The 13828-nt window shown below is 41.5% G+C and overlaps 2 protein-coding genes across 4 annotated transcripts; both read right to left on the bottom strand.

Annotated features, from left to right (window-relative positions):
• Window positions 1-1796: 1796 nt before the first annotated feature.
• LOC307028105 (uncharacterized protein) lies at window positions 1797-5049 on the bottom strand. The gene is made up of 8 exons (XM_079662884.1): window positions 4790-5049; window positions 4271-4388; window positions 4099-4190; window positions 3561-3678; window positions 3362-3463; window positions 3090-3263; window positions 2448-2624; window positions 1797-2220 (listed from the first exon to the last, which is right to left on the bottom strand). The coding sequence occupies exons 1-8, from the start codon at window positions 4880-4882 to the stop codon at window positions 1898-1900; spliced, it is 1197 nt and encodes a 398-aa protein (XP_079519010.1). The 5' UTR covers window positions 4883-5049; the 3' UTR covers window positions 1797-1897.
• Window positions 5050-5117: 68 nt separating this feature from the next.
• LOC307028104 (uncharacterized protein) lies at window positions 5118-11025 on the bottom strand (the record flags this gene model as incomplete). 3 transcript variants are annotated; one of them, XM_079662882.1, is made up of 10 exons in its annotated part: window positions 9053-11025; window positions 8015-8273; window positions 7753-7885; window positions 7577-7651; window positions 7013-7408; window positions 6721-6825; window positions 6380-6612; window positions 6122-6300; window positions 5439-5532; window positions 5118-5357 (listed from the first exon to the last, which is right to left on the bottom strand). In XM_079662882.1, exons 2-10 carry the CDS (start codon window positions 8081-8083, stop codon window positions 5118-5120), a joined length of 1524 nt encoding a protein of 507 aa, XP_079519008.1. In that variant the 5' UTR covers window positions 8084-8273; window positions 9053-11025. The 3 variants fall into 3 exon arrangements, with proteins under 3 accessions (XP_079519008.1, XP_079519009.1, XP_079519007.1); XM_079662883.1 differs by having other exon boundaries at window positions 8015-8126; XM_079662881.1 differs by having other exon boundaries at window positions 8015-11025.
• Between the last annotated feature and the right edge of the window lie 2803 nt (window positions 11026-13828).

Raw genomic sequence — 13828 nt, 5'->3', positions numbered from 1 at the left:
CACATCGCATAAACACCATTTCCCAACGTGCATTGCGGCTAAACCATGAATCACCGAGCTGAGGATCTTGGTTATGGCTAGAAAGGATCCGTCTTGTGTAAAACTCTCGCGAGAGTTCGGCTGAATGTCACGTGGCTGAATGTTTACGTTTGGCAGGCAGCCTTTCAGTTAGGATCGTTAACATCAGTTGGCCACAGCAAATGATGGTGAGAAGCTAAACTATCTATTAATTATGTCAATGACAGGGAGTGTGATCGTTGAAAAGCGGTCTTGCTGGTGTTCAAAGAAGAATGACAACACTGTAGATCACCAACACTATGGTTTATTTTTTATTCACAGGCAAGTCAACGTTGTCGCAGTAAAAGTCCCAAGATAGCTCCTGGTGCAATAAAATGTTCCCTTGCAGTGTTTTACTATTATGTCTGATGTTTCTCTATTAATATTGCTGCTGCATTAATGTGTATGTTGCATCATGTTACTGCTGTAGATGTGTTTCCGAGCCGCTCCGATTACAACGAGAGTTACAACGAGAACGTGACGTCATATTTACAATAGAAGGATCCTTTCTAGCCATAACCGAGGATCTTGCCTACGTCTGTTTCCGGTATTGTTTTTGACGGATGTATTTTGTTATACACACATTCCTTCACATTTAAATTAAAATGTACATTAAAATATTTCATGAGGCTTTCTAAAATGTTTTAAAATATAACTACGGTTCGAGTTGAAGAGTTTATAAATTAACATGAACCGAAGCTGTTGCCTGGTAACGCAATCGTGCAACGTCACGTCCGTTAATTCCACATCCACACACATCGATTTAATAAATGAATATAGCCTTTGTATCTGCTAAAAGAGGTGCCGACCAGCTGGGGCAACAGAAAATTGGCGAAATTGAGTGTGACTATTACAAATGAAATCATTATTATATTAATATTGATAATAATAACAACCGACCGTCGGGGTAGCATTTGCTTGGCATTTCCGGGTATATCTCCACTTGTTGGGCCACGTTAACAATACTGTGTAATTGTCACGTTTGAAGGGACGAAATCGTGACAGCTTCACGTCTCCCATCATGGTAAATCGTCACATGTTCACGTCTTGCCGTGATACCGGGTTGTGCTGACCATGTCCATGCCTTTATGACAACAGTGTACCAATCTTCTGATGGCTACTTCCAGCAGGATAACTCACCGTGTCACAAAGCTCAAATATTCTCCAACTGGTTTCTTGAACATGACAATGAATTTTACTCAAATGTCACAGTCATCAGATCCAAATCCTACAGTGCACCATTGGGATATGGTGAACGAGAGATTTGCGTCATGGATGTGCAGCCGACAAATCTGCAGCAACTGTGTGATGCGATCAGGTCAATATTGAGTGAAATCTCTGAGGAATGCTTCCAGTACCTTGTTTAATCTATGCCATGAAGACTTAACGCAGTTCTGAAAGCAGATGGGGGTCCAACCCATCCTAGCAAGGTGTACCTAATTAAGTGGCTCGTGAGTGTATTACTTAGCTCAATTTGTATTGTTAGTGTGTGTCTGTAGGAGTAAAGTCTAGACACATTCTTTGGATGTAAGCATTGGCTAATTAAACAGATCATGATTAAATGACATGATGATAATAAGGGTGATCACCAAAACCTTATACCAGGGGTGGGGAACCTCTGGCCCTCGAGGTAACTCGGATCTGAAGGTGACTGATAACTGCTAATGGCATTTACTTGAATACCAGACATAGTAAATGCAAAGCAGGATCATATAAAAAAAAAGGTAATAAACAAGCCATTCAATCGTAATACTCGTTTTAATACGTTGACATGCATACAACACAATAGACTTGTTAAGTCCTGTTCGTTGTCCTGTTTGTTGTCCTTATCACCGTCCTGTTAGTTTTCCTCATCACCGTCCTCATCACCGTCTTGTTCGTTGTCCTCATCACCGTCCTCATCACCGTCTTGTTCGTTGTCCTCATCACCGTCCTCATCACCGTCTTGTTCGTTGTCCTCACCACCGTCCTCATCACCGTCCTGTTCGTCGTCCTCATTACCGTCTTCAATGTCTTCCTCCATCATGAGAAAAGACGAGTCCGAGCCAATACAGCTGTAGGTGCTGGTGACTCTGCTCAGTTTCTGCTCCAGAAGATATTGATGGTGTAAAATACAGCAGTGCAGTCCCCTGTATCCCTCTTCTGTTATATCGCTTGGAGAAACTAAAATAAAAAGACAAAATGACAGTCTATGTAAGGCAACTTTTAGTTAGCATTGATGTTGGTTCCATATAAGCAATTTGAATGTTTAACTCCGAGGCTGTATATTAGCTAAAAAGATTTGTGATTCAGAAAAAATGCAATCATTACAGATGCTATTCAGTGATAGACATTTGACACTGGGAGGGGGGCAGTGGCAAATGTTATAAATCGGTATTTGTGGAACATACTTTGGTTCCTGATGTCGTCTTTTGTCTGATGAAGGAGGCGGTCCAGTTTGTCCAGTGCCTGCCTCAGATTTTGACAATGCTGGGTCATCTCCTTCACAATGATGACTTTTTCCTCTTCCATACGCCTGACCAGCATAACCTGGTCAAAAAGTCGCCTCTTTGTGCGCAGGTTCACCACTATAATGGAAAAAACACAAAATATAACAACCACAATGGTAAGGCTAATAAAACAAATAATATCAGTTTGTATTCAATCTTTTTTAATTAAATTGACCAAAACCTTAAAATCTGGTAAAAAAAAATTCAACCTCGCCGCTTGCTGAATTTTTTCAATTCTGTCTATGTTGGCAGAATTACATTCAGTATGTCTTGAGATTCAACATTAGTATGCAGTTCAGGGTGGTCAGGAAGGGTTTTACTGTTTCCATAGATATGCCTGTCCCAGTGGGACTAGACTATTAAGACTTGATAGGGCAACATCATACAGACCTTTCAATATCATTATTTTAAAATGATTTGTTGTGATCATGATGATTTGTGACACCTATGTTGATAGCTCTGTGTTACATTGGTGATTGTATTCTAGTACTTCAACTGAATTTATGGAATATCTAGGGCAAACAAAAACAAGTTGTTTCTTACCATCTCCTTGCGCCTCCCAGGGCAGAATGACATCCTCAGACAGACCGCATGCTGCTTCTGTGTCAATTTTCTCTGAACAGGCATCAATGGTGTTGTACTGCAGTATCCTCTCTCTGAGTTTCTTCTTGAGCTCTGTCAGTCTTCTCCGTTTGCGTTGCCTTGTTTGGTTGCTGTCTGTAAAGTAAAACAAAATACAAATAAACTAATATTAATAATACAAACAACAACAACAAGAAACAAATATTGTTTCTAGATAACGTAATAATAAATACCATTTTGTCGATAGAGGTCGTGTTTCTTTCTTCGGAGGGAATAAATAATTTCATCTATTTCTCTCTGGAGCTCCTCTTGGCTACTCTGGGCTCCATGTTTCTCTTGAAAACAGAAACAACAAGGTGTAATCATAAAACATGAAGCCAAATGTTTGGAAATATGGAACCAAATCTATACCACAGTGATCATATAACATACCAGTGGCTGCCCATTGCTTGACCTCCAACACCCACTGCTCCGTGTCCTCCAGGGAGATGTTCAGCTCTTGCTTGAGACTCTCAAGATTGTCCACTTCAGTTTGTGCTCTCTGTGTAGTCTGGTTAGAATGTTTAAAAGGAAAAAGTGAATATGCGTTCCAGTTGGTTGAGAAGGTTGTTTTTTACTGAATTCCTTTATGCACATTAACTGACCAGACAACAACATGAAATGCTAAACACCTTCTCTTCAAGGTTGGCAAGTATCACCTTAGTTTCCCTTTTTTTTCAAGATCAAGCAGGATTAACATTATTATTATTATCCAGAAATTCAGATGAATCAACCTATAGTGCTTTATTAAAAACAAACAGAACAGAGACTCTCTTGGCAGAACAGTGTGCCATGGCAGCACCATCATAATGAAATGATTGCAGAATACATTCAATTCAACAACATGTAGCTAAGGATGGTGTTAAATTACTACAACAACAAACTCGGATAGTCTTAATATACATTTTGAAATGCAGCATGGACGTCTTACTTTGACAAATCTCTTTGAGAGTGTCTTGTGGAGATTCTCCACCTTCCTGTGGTTCCATTGCATAGCCAGCACGGTTATCATATCTGCTCTAGCTGTAAACACAAAAACATGAAAATTCATATGAGCTTTACAATGTGGCACTACTTAAAACTATTTGTTTTCCTCTACCAACCTGATTTGGTCATGTATTTTGTTGTCAGAGCTGCCCTTGAGAGGAAGCTGTTAACCTGTTCCACTTCCTCGCCGACAGTATTTCCAGCACCTTCCTGGCTTCTGCCACCCCACTTCACCTGCTCAGAATCATAAACAATGAGATCTAGCTATTTAGTTCAATATTATAATTTCTTGTACTGTACATCTTTAGTTATCATCAGTGTCAGGAGCAATTTCAGAAAGTTAAAATGTTCTGATATTGAATTATGCTTTGAACTACAATGTCACAACTGCAGTTATTTGAAGCTCTATTCATTCATTATTTCTACAGTGCGGATATATTTACTAAAATAAACATAATGGGCTTTGGAAGCCTATCCTTGTGACAGTCTGTTTTGTAACAATTTTGTCAACATTTGTAACTATTACAATTATTCCACAGGCTTGAATAGAATATACTACATGATATTCTTATGTGCACTACAATTTCTAAAACATTTGAATCTAGTGACACAAATGTTTAACTTGCATACTGTACCTCGCATTTGCCTGTGTGGGCCTTGGCGTGCATTACAGAGAGAAAAGGTTTCATCTCTGTAAGTGGTTGGAGCTCAGGCAACTTTGCTGCCATCTTCTCCAAATAAGGCCAGTACCCGTAATGACAAAATCAATTAGCTTTTCCAGTTGCATGATGGCATAATAGTAAAAAGATAAACCAGGTCCTTAAAATTACCAGTACAATCCTTGTAACCAACATCAGCATTTATCCAAATGAATGTTTTTTTTGCTTTACATCTACTGGATGTGCAAGAATTAAATAGATAACACGTTTCCCACAAACACTTCCAATTTTGCAATAGTTATAACTACCTGCAGGCAACATCCATACAAAAGAATGTTGCATTCGCAACTTCAGCCAGCTCCTTCTGCAGGAACATTGGGTAGGCATATATTTCACCACGGTAGTGATTTAGGCCTTGTAGTAAGATGCCATGTCTGCACACAGCTATTTGCAGTCGTTCCTCATCCACCTTGGCCCTGGACTTGTGTGAGGTTTCTCTGCAAGCTGTGAATGTTGCCGGTCCACAAACATCACGACCACTTTTCTGAAATAGACACAATCTGTTACATTTAACCCTGTGCTAAGAAAAATAAATAAAGGGTTAAGGGATTGAATAGATTCTTACAATCGTCATCTGGCTCCTGATTTTGTCGACAAAGGCAGACACTTTACTGTCCTGGGCAATGAACAGTCCATCAAATAGAGACGGTTCATCTGTCCTGCGAAATTCGAGAAAGACATTGTAAGCAACATTATCATACATACATAAGTTTGATTGTGTCCTCTATTTAATGTGGCCAATTTGCTTTTGCCATAACATTTTCATAAATGTGGAAAAGGTCTTTGTGAATTTGATCTGTAATTCTGTGTAAAGTCTTTTGCCACCATTATTTAACATTAGTGAAAAGTTTACTGACTTCTTGTAAAAAGGTAAAAATAAAAGTACATCCTTTATATTGATGGGCATGGAATAGGGCAGAGGAAGGCATAGAAAAAGGTTCCTGGGCAATTTAATACATTTTTCATGAAGCGATTATATCCAAAACTGGTTCTTAGCTCCAACATATCCAACTAACGTCAACCATTTAACATTTTAAAGTTGAGTTAACTTTACAGGCGTCATATATAATAATTTTTATGAATTGGATTTATATAATTATGTGTCATTTCAAACCAACTATTGTTTTCTGATGGTCTACAAACTTTGGAAAAAGAAATTGCAGAGTTGGGGAAAGTTAGACATTTCAGCAAAGACATTCAGCTTAGTCAATAAAACAACAACTAAAATGAGAATATGATTTCACTGACCCTCTGGACTTCTTGAAGCGATAATGCTTTCTATTGCCATCTACAGCAATAGCCAGCATGTCAGGTATGCATGCTGGGCATTTAAAGGGCTCCACCAGGCATAGATCTTCTTGTCTGTAATTACAGAAGGCAAACTCCCGAAAGACTCTGTGGAAGATATTGCTACAGATTCTGCCTGTCTGGAAAAAAGAATGGTATTCATTTGGTTAATTAAAAGTTTGGTATTCAAAAATCTTGAAAACCACATTTTATTCTTACCCTTCCTGTGGAAAACGATCGATGTTCAAGCATTTTTATAAATACTTGCTGGGATAATGCTGGGCTGGCCAATTTCATTTGCTCGAATGATGTGAACACATCAAAGTTAAAAATAATTTTGCAGCTGTCGGTTGCTGGCCAGTATTTGTATCCCAGCAAGTCACCTATGCTCGGGGACCATTTGGCGGAACAAATTGGGCAGCACACAGAAGGCAGACGAACGTTGTATGGACCTGAGAAAAAATATAAATGTGCAATTTGACAGCTATCTATGCAATGTAGGACAAAAGTATAATAGTAATCCTGTATTTCTGCTTGATCGTCTTCTGGTGGCAACAAACCATTGATAGTCACCAACACGGTCTGCTTTCCTGGGATGATGGTGAAATCTTGGCTTGGACCACAGAAGCAGATTTGGGATGGCGGAGGAATTGGAAGTAGACACACTGCAGCAAAGACAATTTCAGAGATTCATATGCATGTTAGGACATGTTAGGAAATGTAGTCAATACAAATTGAGACATTTTAACTGTTAAAGCAAACTTCCGACATGGTGAAAATGATGCCGCTGTATATGTAGTGCACATTAGGAAACCATGGTAAGGGAATATGTAATACCTTATTTGAACCCACCTTGTTCACAGAGTCCATATTGGCCACTTTCATCCACAACCACTAAGGATGTGGGAGGAATAGGTCTGTAAAACCCATCAAACATGGCTTCCCTGTCATGGAAGACATGTTTACCATGGATAATAGGGTCACATGCCGGACAAAGAAAGGGAGTTCCTGGTGGAACACAGTCCAAGCACCGGACCACAGCATCAGCAGTTTTGCATTGGAGACAGGAACGTGTAGTGACAATCTCTGCAGCCAATTTCAAATTAAGGAGCTCTGGCATTGCAGCTCTGAATTTTTGTTCACGTTTCAACTGTCTTTGGGTCCATGTTGATGCAGTGGGTGTTTCTTCTGATGATGCAGGGACAGTGAGAGAACCCAACAGGTTTCTCAGTGTCTGAAGATGTTGATCTAAAATAACAAAATATAAAACAAATCATGGAATTTAGTTTAATTTAAAAAAGATATTCCATACATGGCTTTTCACTTTACAATGTATCATGAACAAAGCTATTACATACTACAAACAATTACCTACATTTCAAGTTGAAGGATAATTTAAGAATTCATTGTGCATACCAAGACTTGGGACCTGTAGAGGAATCTCATGTGTCTCCTCGACCTCTGGGGACTTCTGAGAGCTGGAAGGTTTAACTGCATAAAACAAAGTACGAATTTATGGGAAACATTATTGAGGACCGACCAACGACATTAAAACTTAATGAAACACTAGAACTAGATTATATTTTACAGACCAGATCGATTCTTATTCCAATGTTGGGCTATAATGTTCCCATCCAGGTCCCTCTTCCTCCAGGAAACATTTGATCCTTGCGTTATTTTCTTTGGTATCTTCTGTATCTTCGGTTTCTTTGGTTTCTTTGGTATCTTAATATATAAATATATAAAAGAGATTATATATTTCCCTTAATTGTTGCACACACATCTTTGTAATGTGTGTGTCTGTTATCATTTGAGTAAATGTTATAATACATTTTTGGATAATGTTGTACTTGCCTTATTTGCCAACTCATCTGCGAGGGCATTCCCTATCTCTAGCCATTCATTCAGTTGCTTGGATGCCATTTTTAAGTGAGGATAAAAAGGGCAACAACAAACAAAGGATGAACTGACATACAGGGAGGGAGAAAAACAAAACAAAAGACAAGAAAACGAGAGGGGTGAAAGAGAGTAGGAAGAGGAATATGGCTCTGAAAAGAACCGTTGATTTTTTTATGATAATAGGCTACTTCATATAATTGAATTGATAGATGACCTGAAAAAAACCAAACAGATGAACTCAGATTAGCTGTGCTACCATGTAATTTAATTGTTGCTTCATAAATAAGCATTCGCCAAAATAAAACTACAGGCACCAAAATCAATCAAGTCCCAGGTAAATCAGTAATTACAGGGAAATATATTTCTCTTTTTAACTAGATGTGATGCTTTCACAAAACTTAAGTTGAATTAGCGAATGTTTAAAGTAGTAAAACAACTATGACCTGATGATATTCAAGTGTTGAACTTACCCTAACTATCATTAATGCAACATGTTAGGTGACATTTCGAAGAAAGAAAAAGTGTGTGCATTATAAAAAGCGCCATGTAAATGTCAACTATTATTATTATTATTATTATTAAAGTGCCATTTCCTTTCGCATTGTTTACGTTCATATCATGTCCTGGTCTGGTTAGCTGAATATACATACTTTTGCCATTGTTATGTGTTATGTCACGTGCTACCAAGGGTTTTGTTTTTAGGCAAGATTTTAGCTCCTTTTGTGCGAAGGAGAAAACTCTCCCTACAACTTGTTGTAGACGAACCTTCTTATATTGCAATACATATCCGTTAGCGCATATAAGCTAAGCGCTAAGCGCTAACCTTTACAGCCATGCTATTGCTAACAACATGCATTCGCCTATACTGCCTATGCCACGGGCCAGCCCTAAAACGTAAAACTGAAATATCGTGGTTAAACATGCTTAGTAGAAAAACGACAGGATTAATTAAAAGCGTAAACAAATCAAATGAAATACAGAAATCAGATTTACCACTTGTAAAGCTCTGACGCTCTTTAACAATCCTTCTTCTTCTTCATCTTCTTCTTCATCTTCATCTTCTTGGCTCGTCGCACTTTTATTGATGCGCAAGGTTAAAGTTCACGGGATTACGATCGTGACAAAACGTGACAAAAGGTTGTAATAAACTGCTGCTAGAAATGAATAATGGGAAAGCTACGTGGCTATGGGTCGTAATATCGTGATCAACACTGCTTAAACAATCGACCTATTTGGTCGTTTTTTGTAGGAGGACAGGCTGACTCTGTGAGTTGGGGGAACATGTCTGTAATGCCATTTTGCACCCGCCTTCTCCAGATCGCTGTTTTGGCACGGAATGACTTCATTTTGTCGCTTACCTCCAGGATAGAGGCATATCTGCCTTGAACGGACAAACTGAGATCGTTCAATGAGTTGAACACATCTGCGAGGTAGGCAAGCTGTGCGATCCATTCGGGGTCCGAGAAGAGTGCTGCAGTGGTTGGCTTGTCATTCTGGATGAACTCACAAAGCTCTGAGCGCAGTTCGTACACCCGCTGTAGCACTTTTCCACGGGAGAGCCAACGCACCTCTGAATGGAACAGCAGGGTGTCCTGTCCTGCGCCCATCTCCCTGCAGAGCTGGCCGAATAAACGGGACTGCAGTGGCTTACACTTGATGTGGTTGACCACAGATACCACCGTGCTGAGAACGGAGTGTAGCTCAGGACTCAATGATTTTGATGCCAGAGCCTGCCTGTGCAGCATGCAGTGGGTAGCTATCATCATTGGATTGCGCTCCTTGGCACGAGCAACCACCCCACTCTTGCGTCCGGTCATGGCAGCTGCCCCATCCGTGCAAATCGCAATGCAATACTCCCAACTCACATTGCCAGTCTCCATGAACATATCTATAACATTGAAAATCTCCTCACCTGTTGCTCGCCCCGTCAACTCTTGACAAAATAAAAAATCTTCCTGAATCCTTCCTTCCCACGGGTAGCGAACCAGCGCGATGAGCTGCGCAGAGCCGGACACATCAGTGGACTCATCCAATTGAACCGCGAATTTAGAACCTCTCAGTCTTTCCAGCAGTTGTGATTTGATATCAGCAGACATGTCCTCAATTCGTCGTCTGATGGTGTCATTTGACAGAGGTACACTTCTCAATTTGGCAGCCGCATCTTTCCCCACCATCACCTCACACAGATCCACCGCAGCAGGGAGCAGCAGTTCCTCCGCTATTGTGTGGGGCTTTCGCGCCTTAGCAATCCTCTGCGCTACCAGGTAGGAGGCCCGCTGCGCTTTAGCAGAAACAGACGTAACATTAACCATCCGTTGTTGTTGCTGGCGGTAGTCCTCGCCCTTCCTCTCAAAAAAAGCCCGGTCTTTTTTTGCATAATCTGGATGCTTGGTCTCGAGGTGCCTCTTCAATTTGGCAGGCTTCATTGCCTCATTGGCAAGACACCGCAGGCATATCAGACATTTCGGTTTCCCTTCCACTTCAATAAATCCATATTGGAGATACTCCTCATCGTATTTCCTTACTTTTGTTTTTTGTTTTTCATTTACTTCATTTGTAGCCGTAACCGGTCGTTTTAAAAATCTGTCCATCTTCGTAGTATGCTAGCCGTGTTATATCTCTATGATGCTAGCAGCGGCACTCTCTGACTGACGTACCAGTTAATGTTGTTTCCACGGTAACGGGTGACACGCTTGATTTTTAAATGTATAGATGTGTTAGATTAGAACGTAATCTATGAACTATTTTAGATTAAAAAAAGAAAAATATTATTTGTTGAACTATGAAGCCTTTTGTAAAAAAAAAAAAAATGAAAAAAAATGATATGATAATTTAAATTAATGAATCTGAAAACTTTTAACGGACCCCCTGGCAGAGTGCCACGGACCCCCGGGGGGTCGCGGACCCCACTTTGAGAACCACTGGATTAGAACACATCCTTAGGACCATACCATTCACAAGCCCCCTACCCCCATGTTGCCTATGCTGGGAACTCTTTGTTTAAAACAAATTGGCCATCGGAACGTGTGGAGGAAGTCTCCCAGGGGGGATTGGTCACATTCCACAGCTCTCTCCCCCCCCCCCCCTCCTGTGATCCCCCACATTCCACAGCTCTCTCCACCCCCCCCCCCCCCCCCTCCTGTGATCCCCCGCACACAGAGAGACCGCTCTTCTGGAGTGAAGAGAGAGGAAATAATGATATTGCAAGTTAGAAACGTAATATGCATTTTGACAGACAAGATGGACACTTGGGGGAAAATATGCTGCATTTTGAATGTCCGATAGTCCACCATTAACACCTTAGTCCCGGGTCTGTGCCGGAAATATCAAACATTTAATAAAAGTGAAAAACAATGAACAAGACAACGTATTAATAATAATTAATTAAATGTATTCCGTTTGGATGTACAATTTTTGACTTTGTTTAGAGCAGCAAATATGATTTTGTTTGAATGATTAAATGGGCGAATTGCCCTAATGTGGGACATTTTTGCATTTCAGACTTTGGGAATATATTGCGATATGAAGCCGATACAATACATCAAAATCCAGTACCATTGTAAATGTATTAACTTTATATCATCGTATCTCCGTGTTTACTGGGTCTTTTTGCATGAAACAAAGACTGGGATATAGTTTCAAGCCACTACTTTCGACAGAAACACACGGCAATGTTGTCCGGACTGTTGTTTTTATGCGGCACCGGCTTGAACAGGTCATGTGATCTGATCACGCCGGCGTGACGGTCGGTCGACTCCAAAGGGTTAAATGCATCAATCTGGTGCACTTTTGAGGACAAAATTAAGAGATTTGTGGATACAGCTCTCAACACTCATATGAAACAGAACTGTTCTTACAATGTGTGTTGGAAGGATTTATTAAATTACTTTGCATATTTTATTGTGTAAACACACAGCTGATCACCTGAGAGCTGCCGTTTCATTCAGACTGTTTAAAAAAAAAAAAACGGTCTGATTTTAACAACTCAATGTGTGATTGTTATAGCAGTAATATTAGACACTAATAATACAGTAAACTATGAACACTGTACATATTATTGTTTGTTTGCCCGTGGGTTTAGGATTATCGGTAGTGAGACCCGTGCTGCATTTTCCTCCGGTCAGATGTGATATAAAAACAAAGCGATTATTTTTGTTGTTGTAAACTCACGTGGATTAAACTATTAGTGTATTCATTTCAATTCGCGAACATTATGATACATTAAATGATCGTGAGGATGATGATTGAAAATCGTTTGTTTGAGCCGGGCTGCATTTCCTGATCTAAAAACATAGCGATGGTTTTGTACTTACGCCAACGTGAATTAAACAACATTATTTTGTTAAATAAAAACATGGAGCACTTTGAGGAACTCCTGAACCCGACAACTCCGCCCTCTATGTTAGAGACAGAGCTGGAGTATGAAGGGGGATCGACACCAATCTCCCGGGGGGAGGTCACTGAGGTCGTCAAACAACTTCACAGTGGCAAAGCCCCGGGGGTGGATGAGATCCGCCCAGAAATGCTGAAGGCTCTGGGTGTTGAGGGACTGTCATGGTTGACACGTCTCATCAACGTTGCGTGGAAGTCGGAAACAGTACCGAAGGAGTGGCAGACCGGAGTGGTGGTTCCCCTTTTCAAAAAGGGGGATCAGAGGGTGTGTGCCAATTACCGAGGCATCACACTACTCAGCCTCCCCGGGAAAGTTTACTCTAAGGTACTCGAAAGGAGGGTCAGGCCGATTGTCGAACCTCAGATTGAGGAGGAACAATGCGGATTCCGTCCTGGTCGTGGAACGACGGATCAGCTTTTTACTCTCGCAAGGATCCTGGAGGGTGCCTGGGAGTACGCTCATCCAGTCTACATGTGTTTTGTAGACTTGGAGAAGGCATATGACCGGGTTCCCAGGGAGTCACTGTGGGAGGTGCTGCGGGAGTATGGGGTGAGGGGCTCTCTACTCAGGGCCATCCAATCTCTGTACTCCCAAAGCGAGAGCTGTGTCCGGGTCCTCGGCAGTAAGTCGGACCCATTTCAGGTGAGGGTTGGCCTCCGCCAGGGCTGCGCTTTGTCACCAATCCTGTTTGTAATATACATGGATCGGATTTCGAGGCGTAGTCGTGGGGGGGGGGGGTCTGCAGTTCGGTGGACTAAGGATTGCACCACTGCTTTTTGCAGATGATGTGGTTCTGATGGCTTCATCGGTCTGCGACCTTCAGCACTCACTGGATCGGTTCGCAACCGAGTGTGAAGCGGCTGGGATGAGGATCAGCACCTCCAAATCTGAGGCCATGGTTCTCAGCAGGTAACCGATGGACTGTCCACTCCAAGTAGGGAATGAGTCCTTACCCCAAGTGAAGGAGTTCAAGTATCTCGGGGTCTTGTTCTCGAGTGAGGGAACAATGGAGCGTGAGATGGGTCGGAGAATCGGAGCAGCGGGAGCGGTACTGCAGTCTCTTTACCGCACCGTTGTGACGAAAAGGGAGCTGAGCCAGAAGGCAAAGCTCTCTGTCTACCGGGCCATTTTCGTTCCTACCCTCACCTATGGTCATGAAGGATGGGTCATGACCGAAAGAACGAGATCGCGGGTACAAGCGGCCGAGATGGGTTTTCTCCGCAGGGTGGCTGGTGTCTCCCTTAGGGATAAGGTGAGAAGTTCGGTCATCCGGGAGGGACTCGGAGTTGAACCGCTCCTCCTTCGCGTCGAAAGGAGCCAGTTGAGTTGGTTCGGGCACCTAGTTAGGATGCCACCTGGGCGCCTCCCTAGGGAGG

Source organism: Notothenia rossii (genome assembly GCF_949606895.1).
Source record: "Notothenia rossii genome assembly, chromosome: 2".
Taxonomy (NCBI): Eukaryota; Metazoa; Chordata; class Actinopteri; order Perciformes; family Nototheniidae; genus Notothenia; species Notothenia rossii.
The sequence above is the reverse complement of the archived record's forward strand: the minus strand, read 5'-3'. Positions and strand labels throughout refer to the sequence as shown.